Source organism: Crotalus tigris, unplaced genomic scaffold, assembly GCF_016545835.1.
Source record: "Crotalus tigris isolate CLP2741 ecotype Arizona unplaced genomic scaffold, ASM1654583v1 scf7180000019856.1557650, whole genome shotgun sequence".
Taxonomy (NCBI): domain Eukaryota; kingdom Metazoa; phylum Chordata; class Lepidosauria; order Squamata; family Viperidae; genus Crotalus; species Crotalus tigris.
In genome coordinates, this window is record NW_024097742.1 from 831,875 (window position 1) to 846,857 (window position 14,983).

The 14,983-nt window shown below is 36.2% G+C and overlaps 1 protein-coding gene and 1 non-coding gene across 6 annotated transcripts; both read right to left on the bottom strand.

Annotated features, from left to right (window-relative positions):
- Positions 1 to 1,785: 1,785 nt before the first annotated feature.
- Positions 1,786 to 13,994, bottom strand: ZNF839 (zinc finger protein 839). 5 transcript variants are annotated; one of them, XM_039364822.1, is made up of 7 exons: positions 13,447 to 13,994; positions 10,172 to 11,023; positions 6,740 to 6,961; positions 6,569 to 6,661; positions 6,131 to 6,274; positions 5,083 to 5,217; positions 1,786 to 3,196 (listed from the first exon to the last, which is right to left on the bottom strand). In XM_039364822.1, exons 1-6 carry the CDS (start codon positions 13,903 to 13,905, stop codon positions 5,092 to 5,094), a joined length of 1,896 nt encoding a protein of 631 aa, XP_039220756.1. In that variant the 5' UTR covers positions 13,906 to 13,994; the 3' UTR covers positions 1,786 to 3,196; positions 5,083 to 5,091. The 5 variants fall into 5 exon arrangements, 3 of the variants coding, with proteins under 3 accessions (XP_039220756.1, XP_039220757.1, XP_039220759.1); XR_005559326.1 differs by lacking the exon at positions 5,083 to 5,217 and having other exon boundaries at positions 6,131 to 6,291; XM_039364823.1 differs by lacking the exon at positions 5,083 to 5,217.
- Positions 13,995 to 14,622: 628 nt separating this feature from the next.
- On the bottom strand, positions 14,623 to 14,696 carry TRNAI-AAU. The gene has a single exon. It is a non-coding gene; the product is annotated as a tRNA-Ile (tRNA).
- Between the last annotated feature and the right edge of the window lie 287 nt (positions 14,697 to 14,983).

Here is a 14,983-nt window from a genome sequence, read left to right on the forward strand (position 1 = left end):
CTAATGTTACATAAAAAAAATAAACAGATACTTCTTATAGTCACTGCTATAGTACTTGGAAAGAATTCAAGAACTATGCTGTATATACTTTCCCTAACTTGTTTGGAGTTGCTATTATGTGATATGATGAATTATAGCAGGGCTTTTCAACCTTTTCCCCCATTGTACCCCTTTTAGGATATGGCAATATCCAAGTACCACCAGTCACCTAGCAAGGTGTCAAAAACTTGATGACCCCCCCCCAAAAAAGGGAAAAAAGTGATAAAGTACAGGTAGTCCTCGACTTACAACAGTTTGCTTAGTGACTGTTCAAAGTTACAATGGCACTGAAAAAGTGCTCCCCAAGCCACAGCCGAGCAAGACACCTGCCTGCCCACCTGGCAGCGCTCTTCCTCCTGTCCGAGGTTTTCATTGTTGTGAGCATTTCTGTTGAGGATTGGCAGCAGGGGTGGGGAGGGGGGGTATTTGGTTTTTATTCCCTCCATCTGCTGAGTGGTTGCATCAGGTTTTGGTCACTTCACATGACCCTGAGACACTGACCATCATAAATATGAATCAGTTGCCAAGCATCTGAATGTAAATCACAAGACCCTGGAGATGCTGCAATATTCCAGCTGATTGGTGCTTCTTCAGGGCTCAACAGAAGCACCAGGATCAGCGCTGAGCTCCAGCTGGAGCTCAGCACTGATCCTGGTGCTTCCACTGAGCCCTGACAGCCCTGAAGAAGCGCCTATCAGCTGGAAAGCAGCACTGATCCTGGCACTTCTGCTGAGCCCTGCAGCTCCAGCCATCTCTCACTCAGGCTTCTGCGGTGCTGCCACCGGTTCAGCTCATTCCCTTCCCCGGCTACCACTTTTCTAGGATGGTTGCGTACCACCTGCCAGGTGCCAATGTACCACAGGTGGTACCCGTACCACTGGTTGAAAAGCCCTGCATTATAGCACACTTAGTCATTTCCAAATCACCTTTGTGTGGATTATTCCATGTTATTTTTTTTAAGGGGCTGTTGCTTAGGTTTTTGCCTGGGATATAAAAGATCATGTACATAACATACTAAACTCAGTTAAGGCTTATCAAGATGCATAATAAACTGGCTCTTCTTCAATCAGGTATGCTAACAAACTGCAGACATCATCCTCATAGCTAGTTTAATATTCAGTGCAATTAAGGAGTCCTGACTTGTTCCAGAAACAAGCTAAGTCCCTAGTTTAACCAATATATTTTTTTAAAAAACACTTCCAGAAGCTCCCCATATTTTTCCTTTTCTAGGAAGAGTAGATATGGACATGAAAACATGTGTTATTAAGTGCAAATGTAGTCTATCAGTGGATATGCCTCACAAACTTCACCAAACGTAATTTAATTTAGGCTTTAAAACTCCCATAAAGCATGATATAAACTTTTCATTTTTTAATAATATTGCTTTATGTCATAATCTTCACTTCCAAATACTTGAGAGCCTAGGTATTATGGATTAAAAATATTTTCAGTGTAACTTGGATTAGGGAAAATTAACAATATATTTTACAATTGCAAGTATATAGAATAGGGCACATCTGAAAATGTGAAATAGATGATTTTTTACTTTTAAACAAGCCATTTATAGATGTGGGTGTGTGTGTAGGAAAACCTTGATTATCTGTTTATTATCCTAGAATAGGTGATGTTTTAAAACATTAAAATGATTCAATATCAAGAACAATCTGTAGCACTTTAAATCTCAAATAGCTTTTCTACATTTTAAAAAGGTAAAATTGAATTGGAAATCTGATAGAAACAGCAATGTGTAAAGCACTTTTTTTCAAGTTTATTCAGGATAGCATACACAAGAATTTAAATGTTAATTTTTAAAGGAATTCTGGCAGCTGTCCTTAAATTTATATGATACCTTAGGTAGTCAAGCATTAATATATCCATAGCAATTGGTGCAATATATTTATCTCTTAGGAGAAATTCATTTTCTATTAACTCCCTATAGTATCACTGATTAAGCCCCTCATTAAGATTGTATTTTAGGTGCTGATAGCTTTCCTGCACAATTGACTCATTCAGCCATTATGAGAATATTGACTCTTAGGAAGCAATACATCTTCTCTTATGTAGACAAAAGCATGTGCAAGCAGGGACAAAGTGACAAAAGAGCATTGTGATATGATGCAAACTCTAATTGTGGGCAATATGGCAATGCAAGTACAAAAGCATAAAGCTTGCATGGTAGCATCCCAATGCATGTTTTATCATATTGGCATCATAGTTAGAAAAAGACAACCTGCTCCCGAATACCTAAAGAGAAGACAATATTATTAGGACCAGATTAGCAAAAGGGGAGGAAGATTATCATTCTGGGGAAGTAACACCTAAACGTGTGGTATATGTTAGAACTTGTGGTATATGTTAAATATGGACAAGCTTGTGAAACTAAAAAAAAATCATATTTAATATACATTTCAGGTAGACTTTCAAAACTGTTTCAAAAATATTTTTATAAAGGCTTAAGTTTAGTATCACTGTTAGAAGTACTACAACTTCCAAAGAATTTTTAGAAATATACATAGCAGCAGCAAATTCTTTCACAAACAGATGTATAACATGTAGCAACAGGAAGAAGCAAAGCCTATATATACCCACAAGAAAAGTTCCTAGTTTCCATAATCTTCAACATTATGTTGTACTTAATATATTCTTGTTTTTTTCCACTAAAATACTTCCACTATTAAATTAATTAATCATATATTTTCAAGGAAGGATGAAGCTAGTCCTTTCGATTTCCTGAGATCTAAACTGATGAACTGTTCCTGGGATGTTTAATATTGTTGAAACTATTAAAGTTTAAGAAAGTTCAGAATTTGTTTACAGAAAGCATTTTTTCTTAAGTTCTTGATATATTTTACTGTTTTTTCATGAAGAAACCAAGGAATAATGATGACTGTATTTTTCAGATGTTTCAAAAGATATAATAAGTCATTTCATTTACTGTGTCCCAACTTGAATTTATCTTTGTTCTTCTTGTTAACTATTATCAGTTGGGCATCTCAAATAATCTAATCCTGGTATATTTACAGGCTGTAAATGTTCAATTTTTCTTGAGAGTGTTGATCGCATAAATCTGTATTTGCTTTATCATCTACAATTCTTGGTTGGAGCAATTCATATTCTTTTTTTCCATATTCTTGCAGAACATCTTTGCTGCACATTTCTAAAATGTAAGAAAACACAAAAATATTGTAATTTAAATATGTTTTAAAGAATAATCTATATAGCTTTTTGAATATAGAACACTGCAAGATAAGATTTCTTTCACTGTGCATAAAATTTGGTATTTTTATTGAAAAATGTGAATATTTGCTAAAATGAAAAAGGTGTGTAAAGTAAATGGTAAATGTATGAAGTAGCAATTGTAATCACTAACTAATCTCAAAGCTGTACAAAGCTGTTGGCTATAGTAGTGGAAAACGTCTGCCCAAATATAACAAGACTTCATAAGATATTTCCAGCATCTCTCCATCTGTTTATTTTATTTAAAAATAATTTGCCCTCAAACGGCCTCCCAGGAATTTTTGCACTTGACTTTGTCATAGTGCTAGGATATAAAGTGTGTTTTGCATGCATAAAACATAGGGTTGTAATTTTCATTTCATCTATATTCTACTGTGCCTGATTGAATTCTATCCTAGAGGCCAAAGGTCTTAAAGAACGGTTTCTCATATAATATTTGGAATGGAAATGCCCATCTATTCTCAAAAGCATGAATAAGCAACTGCAGACTATTTTCCGGTTGGTAGTAAAATAAGAAAGTAGAGGTAGGCAAATAATAAATGAAGGAATGGAATAATGTATTTCCATATAGGAGAAAAAAAATCACATGGGCAACTTTCTAGTGCCCCATCCATGCCTGCAGCTGACTCTATTTGTTAATATTAATGATACCTCTTCCATGTAAAAGCCCTGGGCAAAGGTTCCATTCTCTATCAAGAAACATGGTAAACATTACACTTTAAAAAACATCTGTAACAAAACAGCACTCAGTATAAACCATGAATTTTAAAAAAAATAACTGATAATTTAAAACATTTATGTAGCTGCCCATCTTATAATCAACTCTGAGAGGCTCCCAATTAAAAAGCTATACTAGCTTTCAGGCAAATCAAATATTTCTATCATTTAGTGACCATATGCAGTTACAATGTTCATAAAGTAAGCATTGATGATTTTCGCAGAACTATAGAGCAAAGAAAAGCTGAAGTAAAACCATAAACACAATCAGTTTCACTTAGCAATTGTTTAACCACAGAGTTAAAGGTTGCTAAATGAGATTAACTTGTAGCCATATGATATTCTTCTACCCTTTTAACTATTTGCACCTCATTTTATGAAGATAAAACAATTTTATAAAGTTCATCTTGATTTTATTCCTTTATTCTTCCTTAATTTGAATGTTCAATATTAATTTTCTCAAAAATGTTTTCCTCTCTCGTCTTTTTTTGAGAACTTTTCATTTAAACTCTGTTAATACAGATGAGGGAAAATAACCTCATTAACACACATTTTCAATATCAGTAAATGTTGATTTACTCTTGAATACAAAAAAACCTCAAAATTTAGGGATGAAAACTATTGCATAATCTCATTTGGCAGATAAGAATAAAAATGAATTTTTAAAACTTATAGTGTTTTGCAAAAGTTCAATATTTTTTACTCCAGCTGAAATACATTAGACAAAACAAAACACAGACAGGAGTAGATAATGCTCTTACACCTACTGTTGACTACAGTTGCCATTACCTGCAACTAAAATGTCAATGGCAGGAATCAGAATAACTGTAATCCAAAGCAAGTGATTATTCACACCCTAGCTCATTCAAAGGACACACTGTTATACTAATTCTATTATTAAGAGAACATTAAGGAGCAATGCAATGTAATAAAATATACCCTTTTAATATAGGCAAAGTTCAAATTTTGCAAAAAAATAAATGATGTTCAATTCATTTCTGATACTTAGTAGAAGATAAATTTATAAAAAAATAAAAGCATCATGCTTATAATTTTATGATAACATAACAAAAATTGTTTATTTTATACCTCAGCTGCTCATTTCTGTCCTGAAATATGGAGCAATATACGGTCATCAGTAGATTCAGTACATTCAGGAAAAGAATTTGTCTGGATTTTTGGCACTTCAAGACAACTATCTGTAATTCCTAGTGATTCAGCTAGCTTTAAACACGAAAAAGAAAAACTTCACTGAAAATGTCATCCATAGAAAATAACCAGTCATTTCTGTTTGTTATATGCTAAAGACTTCACACTTTTTCTAAAATCTAATGCAATGATTTACTCAGGGCTTATCAAGCATCTTACTAATAAACGACAATCCAAGTTGAGTAATTAAGTTTGTCATAACACCTGCTTCACTCATTTCAAAAATAATCCTTCCAGAATGCTTTATGTGATATTCATGTATCTTTTCTCCTACATTTCCAAATTTTTAGAATTAAACAAAATATCAAGAACTGTGGGTTAAGATTAGTGTTTTGGTTTGACTAAAAGAATTATTATATAATAATGGAAGGAGAAATGTATACCTGATTGACCAACATATATACTATGTATTGTTTGTCAATGCTTGAATTCCTCTAAAAAGGGGCAAGGAAAAACCTTTGAGCAATAACCTTCATTTTTAGTGTTGTTTATGTGAGAAAGTTTTGAGGTTGTCTTGATCTTTTATGTTTTTATTCTTACGTTGTTGGTTAGTTCAGCATAGCAAAACAAAATAATAAGTGTTCATTCTATTTGTTTTATTTAAGCAGATCAATTTGCAGAGATTACATTGGGACAAGTTATTGTATTCATATCCTGCTTATTTTCTTTATAACCATTTGATGGGTCATTATAGAAACAGAATATTAATCAAGCAGAGTTTATGTGAAGATGAAAGAATGAATATATAGAGTAATTTGATCAAAACAACTTTGCCAATCTCATTGCTCTTATTTTTATCATTCATTTCAATAAACCACATTGCAAGTATTTTCATTTTCTTTTTTAAAGAAGTGCAGTATCCATTTTATCTACACATAATTTGATTGAAAAAACTTTTGCTAATAGAAAAAATCCAAATTATTCTTACCTTGTGGTTTTTTATTTCTAATTGTTGCTTTAATTCAGAATTATTAAAATAATCTTGACTCATTTTCTTTACCATTGAATGGAGCTCTTCAAACTCCCGGTAAACATCTGGAAAGACTGCTTTTGTTCGACATTTTTTCTCTGCCTGATCAAAAATAAAAGCTACATAAAAATATAAGGAAGCTCACAAATAAAAATTAATTGCATATTTCATTTACAATCTTTTATTTCTTTTCCATTTCTGTTATAATGGAGCTGGCTTCAGCTGATTATACATATATACTTTTCTAATACTACTTAGCAGATTCTTTGAATCTTTCCTTGGAAATCTCATTTTGTCTTAGGTAGAATCACACTTGCCTTGCTGTCAATAGATCAAACTCTTTCTACTTGCTCGAAAATATGGTTTTGTGTAAAATACCAACTTTCAAAGACTTGCCTTCATCAGTAGGAATTCAAATACAGTAACAACTGTTGTCAGACGTGGAATCACCAACTCCATAAACTCTTCGTTGGGACACTGCTGAATCAGCTATTAAAGAACATATTTTATTTAGAAAAGTTATAAAGTGTAGATAAATAAGAATAAGTAATAATATAGGAACAGTACCTCTTTTAGCTTAGCTTTTCTTTTAAATGTATTAAGATTCTCTGCTGAGATACTATTGAAAGAATTGGAAGATAATTGACCAGATCTGCTGAATGTTGTAGAATATCTTGATCTATTAGCCATCTTTGGTTGATAAGATCTTCTCTGCCGTTTTCTTCTTCCAGGCCCCAAATGGGTGCTGTACGGTTCTTCAGATTTTCTGTCTTCTGCAGAAATATCAGACTTCAAAAATGTTCATTAGAATTGTTTAAAATGTTTTGCTTTTATATATTCATTCAGTCTGAAATTATAGTAACAAATCTGCATTGTCACCATATAAAAGGTAGTTAAAACCTTTCAAAGATAGCAAAGGCATTTTTTGAAACAACAAAAAAATAATGATATGGATAAAAAATGTTGAAATATAGTATTGTAAAAAGCAAATATGCTGACAGCAATAAAATTACAAACTTTTTCAAATTGTGAAGTGGTAATCTATAGATTTTTATTTTATATTTGACATTTAAGATGATTATGAAAGCAATAGCCATCAATGCTTCCTGCCACACCGCATAGAATAAATACTACTCCTTTCTCCTCATGCTTCCTAACTTTAGATTAGAATAATTTAAGGCCCTTGTGTATGTTAAACAAACTATGAATAATAACATTTAATACCTGGTAGTGAGGAAAACTAAAGGAATCTATTTGAAGGTGAAAGAAGAAAAAACAATTGCTGATCTGCTGCTCAGCACTAAAAAAAAGAAACAAGATGTCCTGCTCTTTGTAAAATTGAGATTCAGTATGTGGACATAAATGGTGGGAGCAAAGAAAAAAGAAAAGTCAATAGGCAAAGCCAACCCAGTACAAATAGGCTGAGAGGCTAAATTGTAACAGACTTTTCTTCTTAGCCTCAACAATTCATAGGGATGGTGACGCGCCGATGACATACATATTTGCCACAGTGAAAAGATTATGAAATAGCTCTAGACAAAATATTAAAGTGCAGAAATAGCACGCAGACAACAAAAGTATTATCAAGATTATGGTTTTTCCAAGGCTAACACATGACAGCTGGACCATTAGCGTGCGTGAATGAACAAAAATGCATATTTTTGAACTAAGATGCTGGAGGAAATTGTCAAGAATCCCTTCAGCCATTAGAAAAGAAATAATTAAGTACTAGATGAAACAAAATGAAATTTTCATTGGAAGCATTAACCACAAAGCTAAAGTTTAAATGTTCTGGGTGCAAAATGACTTGTTAGAAAAGTCACTGTTGTTTAACAAAACTGAAGACAATTAAACAAGTCAACAGAAGGCAAAGTAGTTATACAGGTAGTCCTGGACTTATGACCAGCTATTTAGCAACTCTTCAAAGTAAAGCAAAGTAAAGCAATTCTGGCTTTCATAAAAGTTTGCTCCAGCACTGCGCGTTGCTGTGCTTGGCAGCTGACTCACATTTATGATTAGTTGCCAAGTGCCCGCAATCATGTGATCACTTTTTGCAATCTTTTCCGACAGCTTCCCTAGAAATTCAGTGGAGAAGCCAGTAAGTTGTAAGGATTTGAGGTCTCTTCCATCATGGCACTAGGGGATTTCATCTCATTTCTCAGGCTAGAAATCTAGCGAACAGCACTATTCTGAAAGAAAGTTAGAAAGCAAGCTGCTTGTAGTGGAGAAGCAAGCTGCTTGCAGTTAGAAAATCTGAGTTACAAAGATATAGATATGCTTAGAAAGGTATGGAGAATGGGGGCTGCTAGTAAGATGGCATAAGGTGGCCTTGGTAGGAAGACCATGCCTCATATCAGTTGGATGTATCTGCAATTACAGAAAAAGTCAAGACTAAGTGGATCTGGGGGTGGGGGGGGGCAGAGAAAGCACCCTTCACCCTGGCACTCCACTTAACGACCTGCCTAATCACTTAACAACTGCAACTGGAAGAGCTCTTCCAGTTGTGATTGTTAAGTGAATTGTTTTACTCTGTCCAGGACTACTTGAATAGCTACTTCGTCTTCTGATTGTTTAATTGCCTTTGGTTTTGCAAACTTCAGGGACTTTTCCAAGAAGTCATTATGCATTCAGCACATTTAAACTTTAGCTTTGTGGTTAATGCTTCCAATGAAAATTTCATTTTGTTTCATCTAATATTTAATTATTTCTTTTATTATGACAAAGGGATTCTTAACAATTTCATCTAGCATCTTAGTTCGCAGACATCCATTTTTATTCATTCAGGTGTGCTAGTCCCAATTGTTGAGGATTACCTATATATTATCAATGACAACACAGAAGAGATTATATAACTCAAAGAAGCAGCTATTGATAAACAATCCTGGCAAATGATGTTCATTAAGTCATGAAGAGTTGCAAGTGACCAAACCATCAGACAACCACAATAAGTAACACTGGGTGTTTTTTTAAAATTTTTTATACCTTTATTATTTGTATAAATAACTCAAAGAAGAAACATACTAATGCTCCTTCCTATTTTTCACACAACAACCCTATAAGAGAGTTTGGCTGAGAAAGATTGACAGATCCAAGTCACCCCACCCACTTTCATGTCTAAAACTGGACTAGAACTCTCAGTCTCCTTGTTTCTTACCTGGTGCCTTAACTGGCTGATCCTCAAGATACTTGTTTAAGCCACTAAGTCTTCTGTTCGAGATCCAGGAAGTGGAAATTTAAATTATGATTTAAACTTATCCTATTCTACACTTTGAATTGATACCAAGTTAATATAACTCTGAATCAGCAAGTATATTCATGATATACCTGTGCTCCTTGGTTATATTCTTAGTATTTGGAATTTGGATATCAAGATATGTGCTTTTGGAGCCCAACATTGAAGGAAGAAGAAATCTACTTGTGATTTGCAGCAGTGGATTGTTAATATTCATTTTTTTTCTTTTTAACAAAACACTGAGGAAGAGGATTTCAACAAAGGAAGGGTACTTGTGCTCTCTGACCTTGGTTGTTTTCTTGCAGACATTTCATTACTCAAAACTAGATAACAATACTAGCACAAAATCACTAGCACTGATGATGTTACCTAGTTTAGGTAATGACACATCTACAAGAAAACAACCGTGTCCCAGGATAATGTTGCAGCATCCAATCTGTGTCGGCCACCAGGACCAGGGGTTTTGTCTTCCAAGTTTTCTGAGCTAGCTAGAAATTCCCTGAAGATGGGCTGCAGCATGAGTCTGACACAGATGGCATCCTGCAATAGTCTTTTTTTTAGAATTGTTATATTTATAATTAGCCAGATTTCTTCCCCCTTTTATCTGTATGATTATTTTGCAATTATATTGTTTTATTAATTCTCTTGTTTCTATTTTCTTTTATTAATTGGTTTAGCAGGGTTTTTTTAAATAATGGCTGCGATATCACTCTTAAATGATAGCACCAGATTAGAGCTCATTTTCTTTAACAAAGAATATGTATTACCTGCTGTTCACCTGGTAAAGTAACTGGTAAAGATGAAGAAGGTTGATGGTTGCTTTCACAATTTGCCTTTTCAGCACACTCCAGCTCTGTCATTCTAGAAAATCTATTTATAAGAGAAGATTCTGAAGACTCTTGGTGCCTATGGCCTGGATTTATTTTGTAGTGCCTTGATAATCCACCTTTTCCTATGTAGGATTTTTCACAGTTCTGACACTTAAACAATTTTGGTCGCAGGTCATAGTTTAAGGGGTTAAATAATTCACATACTTCCTTTACTTTGTTGCATTCATCATCTTCTAAGCTCAGCTCAGAATAGTCATCAGAATCAGATGGGTGACAATCAGCCAAGTCTTCTGTTTTAATAAATTTGTAGTCCTTAATTTTGTATTTTGGAGGGCGAGAAATCCGCCCAGAACGAGTTGCCACTTTCAAAGATTTTTTAATCTTTTGCTCTTTTGGCTGCTTCCCCTCATTTACAAGGGTTTTTGCTGAACAAGTTGAAACCAAAGAAACATTTGAAGAATCTTCCCTACCTTTTGTAATGGATTTCTGTCCATGTGTAATTATTTTACTTACTGGTACTTGTCCAAGGGGATGTAGGGAGGGCGGAAGAAATAGTTGAACTGTAGGTTTAGAAGAATTAAATAAGAAAAATTGTTGAGATCCAGTTCTTGGAAAAGATTGTATCTGAAAAATCTCAGGATTAACGGCACTGAGTCCTAAAGGCTTAGAATTCTTCTCAACTGCTTGAGACCCAGCTATATTTTTAGACACAGCTCTTGCAGAAAATAATTCCAAACTTTTCTTCTCTTTTATCTGATCAGACTCTACTTGGATATGACTGGTTTCCAACTGTTTTATAAAAAAGAGAGGAAAGATTAACAATCAAGTAAATAAGATTTGATCATAAACATTTTCTAATTACAATTATATTGATTACTTTTATTTTGATCCTATACACATAGAAACTTTTTTGGGAACAAAACAAATCACAACTTGCTAATTATGACATTTTAAATAAAGTCCCATGCAGGCTGCAGATTAAACATTGGGTGAATTCATGAACAGATCCATGTACACATAGTCCTCAACTTATGATCCTAATTGAGCCTGGAATTATGGTTGTAAGCTGTGGTCATTAAGTGACACCACATGACTGTGCCTGATGTTAGGAACTTTTTCCGTGATGGTTCCTAAGTAAATGCTGCATTTGTTAAGCCTACAGAGCAGTTGTTAACTGAACCCTTTTATCAATGAGGGTTTGTTTCCAGAAACCAGTAAAAAGGTGTAGAAAATTGTGCTCACATGACTGCAGGATACTGCAAACAGCCATGAAAATAAATAAATGTGAGCTGGTTCCCAAACATCCAAAATAAAATCATGTGACTGTGGGCTGTGTGTGCAGCCGCTGGAATTTCAAAACAGTAGCTGTTGTAATTTGAAATGGTTGCTAAGAGACTGGTCATTAAGCGAGGACTATCTGTGGCAGCAATATATAAGTGGTTTGCCCTGCCTTCCTCTATGGCTGTTTTTTATTCTCAGTGTACTCCATTGCCCTGATATTCCCTGGAGGTTTCCCATGCAAGTAGTTTTCCACCTTTCTGAGCTTCTGAATTCAGATCAAGACAGCCAGATCCAACATTTTAATTGCTGACATAAATAAAATTAAATAGAGAAAAGCTGCACCTTGCAAGTCACTGAAATCAGTGACACTTGCATCTAATATGGTTTGGAGGATACTGTACATCCAATGAAAAACAATACAAACGTTATGAATCATTTTTAAAATGAAGTTTTCTTCACCCCAACATACATTATTTCATCTTCATTGTCAGACAACTGTCCTCGACATATGACCAAAATGGACCCCAAAACTTCTGTTGCAAAGGCAAGCTACTAATTGAGCTTTACCCCATTTTACAACCTTTTTCTCACAGTTGTTGAGCAAAACACTGCAGTTATTAAGTGAATCATGCGATTGTTAAGCAAATCTAGCTTTCTCCATTTATTTTGCTTGTTCAATGCTGGCTGAGAAGTTGGAAGTAGTGATCACATCACTAATGCAACTGTCATAAATACATGACAGTTGCCAAGTGCCAAAATTGTGATTAGGTAATTCTGGGGATGCTGCAACAGTTGTATGAAAATGGTCACAAGTCACTTTTTCAATGCCTTTGTAACTTCAAATGATCACTAAATAAATGGTTATAAATTGAGACATGTAATAAATTTTGAAGAGCAATAACAAAAGAGCAATTGACTAGCTCACACTCAGATATAAGTAATTTTAACTATAGTTTGCTCAATAAGCTATGTTTACATATTGTTCATATCACATTCAACCCAGAACAAATATGCCAAATTGTAACTTAATGTAGTGAATGAACTCAATCTCTGTGGGCTTTCCAGTGTAGAACACTGAATTAGCTAGACACTATTAGAGCCTATTCATAAGTTCAGTTTCAAGTGCTCAGTAATAAAGTACATGAAACATGTCAAATAGGAAGAGGAGCCTGCAGAATCATACACTTGGAAGGAATCTTAGAGGGTCATCTAGTCCAGCTCCTATTTAGTGCGGAATTTCCAAATTTAGACAACATTGTAATATGTGCACTTCAACTCCCTGAATTCCCCAGTAAATATGATTAGAATTCTGAGAATTGGTCCACACATCTCAAAATTGTCCAGAATGGGAAATGCTGCATTAGGGCGCCTCTGACAGATAACCACTGAGGGCTTGTTTCAAGACATCCATGAAAGAAAACTTATAACTTCTTATGTTAGCCCATTCATTGTTGGGGAACTCAACAAAGAACTTCCTGATATCTACCCTGAGCCTACACCCTTGTAGTTTTAACCTAGTAAGTCCTCCCCTGTCTTCTGTGTGATAGACCCTTCAGATATTTGATCATTATTACCCTGTTCCTGTTGATCATTGTTATCCCTTCTCAGTCGTTTCTTTTGCAAATTAACATGCTTAATTCCTTTATTCATTCCTGAAAGGACTTGGTATTCAGCCCCTCACCCTCCTCCGCTGAACTCCAGTTCCCGATTGTTTTTGAAATGTGGTATCCAGAACTGGATATAGCGTTGCAAGTGGAAACTGATAAGGGCAGAATAGAGGGGAGATAGATGTGTCTTTTTATGACCCCACATAACAGGCCTGTTCAAGAAACAAGCACAGGAAGGACTCCAGGAACGCGGGATAAAAATCACGCCAATCCACAATTCGCGTAAACAAGACTCCGTTTACGATTTCGATCGCAGGCTTCTACCTTGAACAGAAGGGTCCCCGTCAAAGGAAGAGACTCTGTCTCGGATCCGACCTCCTGAGCTCCATCCTGCCCCGGCTGTGACGGGTTCTGGAGGGTGCCGACCGTCGGCAGCTGAGACCCCGAAGGTGAGACTGAAGCCGCCGAGCTGAAACTCTGAGCCAGCAAGAGGGAAGTGGGGCAAGCGGTCCCTTGCCCTTGAGGTAATACGGCAGCCCCGGCGGGACGGCGATCCTCGGCCCTCTCCGCCGCCTTTCCGACCGGGGAAGGGAGCCCCTCATCTTGTAGCTTTCCCGGGACACCTGCAGCCACTGCCTCGGACGCCCGATACGGCTTCCCGCAGCGGAATTCAGTGACCGGCATCAACAGCCTCTCGCCTGGAAGGCCTGGTGCCAGGCCCTCAGCAGCAGAGGCGGCAGTAGCCGCAGCAGCAGCGTCGCTCCTGAACCCCGGAGAAGACATCTTAGGAGGCAAGCGCGGCAGGGGAAGGCCCCATCTCGCGCTTCAGGAATCGAGGACTCCGGAACAGCGGGTGCTGCGGGAGAGGGGGAGCGGGGGGGGAGTGCTCGCTGCGGTACGTCACGAGAGGGGCGGAGAAGGAAGTCGAGCGCTGCTGCAGTGGGAGCTGCCAGGGGACAAATCTGCTCTCGTAACCGAAAGCGTCGTCCGGCGTCTCCCGATCCGAAAGGAGTTCAGTTCAGCAGTCGATAGAAGAATCTGAATGTTGCCTTTTCCTTGCCTTCTCAAAGACTGGTGCTTAATTTGCGAATTTGCCAAACCTCAAATCAGCACCCAGTCTGCACAGTTAAAGATATAAACACCATTCAGTTCCTATGGACTTCATGGGGTTAAAAGTCGGACGTCTTTTGATTTCCTCGTTTTGACGGAGAGCTATTAGGAAATCTGGTAGAGGGTTAAACGCGAGCCGCCACCACCACCACCCCCCCCCGCTCACGGAATATCAACATAATTGAAAGCAAAACAAGACTTCTATGGGGTATATCAGGTCCTTTCTTAAAGATGTATTATTAAAAATGTATGCCCAACTATATTTTAATAAAATCTGATACCTTTATGCGTACATCATTTTATGATACCATTCAAGTGGCTTTGGCATGGGTGAAGCATTCATTTGAAGTTTATTACTGGAATTTCAATGAAAAAGTGAAGACCCGCTGATGGCCCGTACGGGGATCGAACCCGCGACCTTGGCGTTATTAGCACCACGCTCTAACCAACTGAGCTAACCGGCCATCTTGTTAAAATGCTCTACTTTACTTTCTTTGTTATTAAATCTCAACAATATGTTCAGGATAACCTTTTTAGTTTGCTTTCTTTTAATTTTCTTTTCCGTTATGTAACTCAGCGTTTCATATCTATAATTTATCTTATTGATCTCTCTGTCAGACTACAAATCCCACACCAGAGCAAAAGAAAATATACAGTAGCAGATTCTTTGGCAAAGAATGCTATCAATACTATCAAAGTTCTTATTTATTATGGTTCGTCTTATGCTAAAGAATTTATAGCTAGTTTCTTC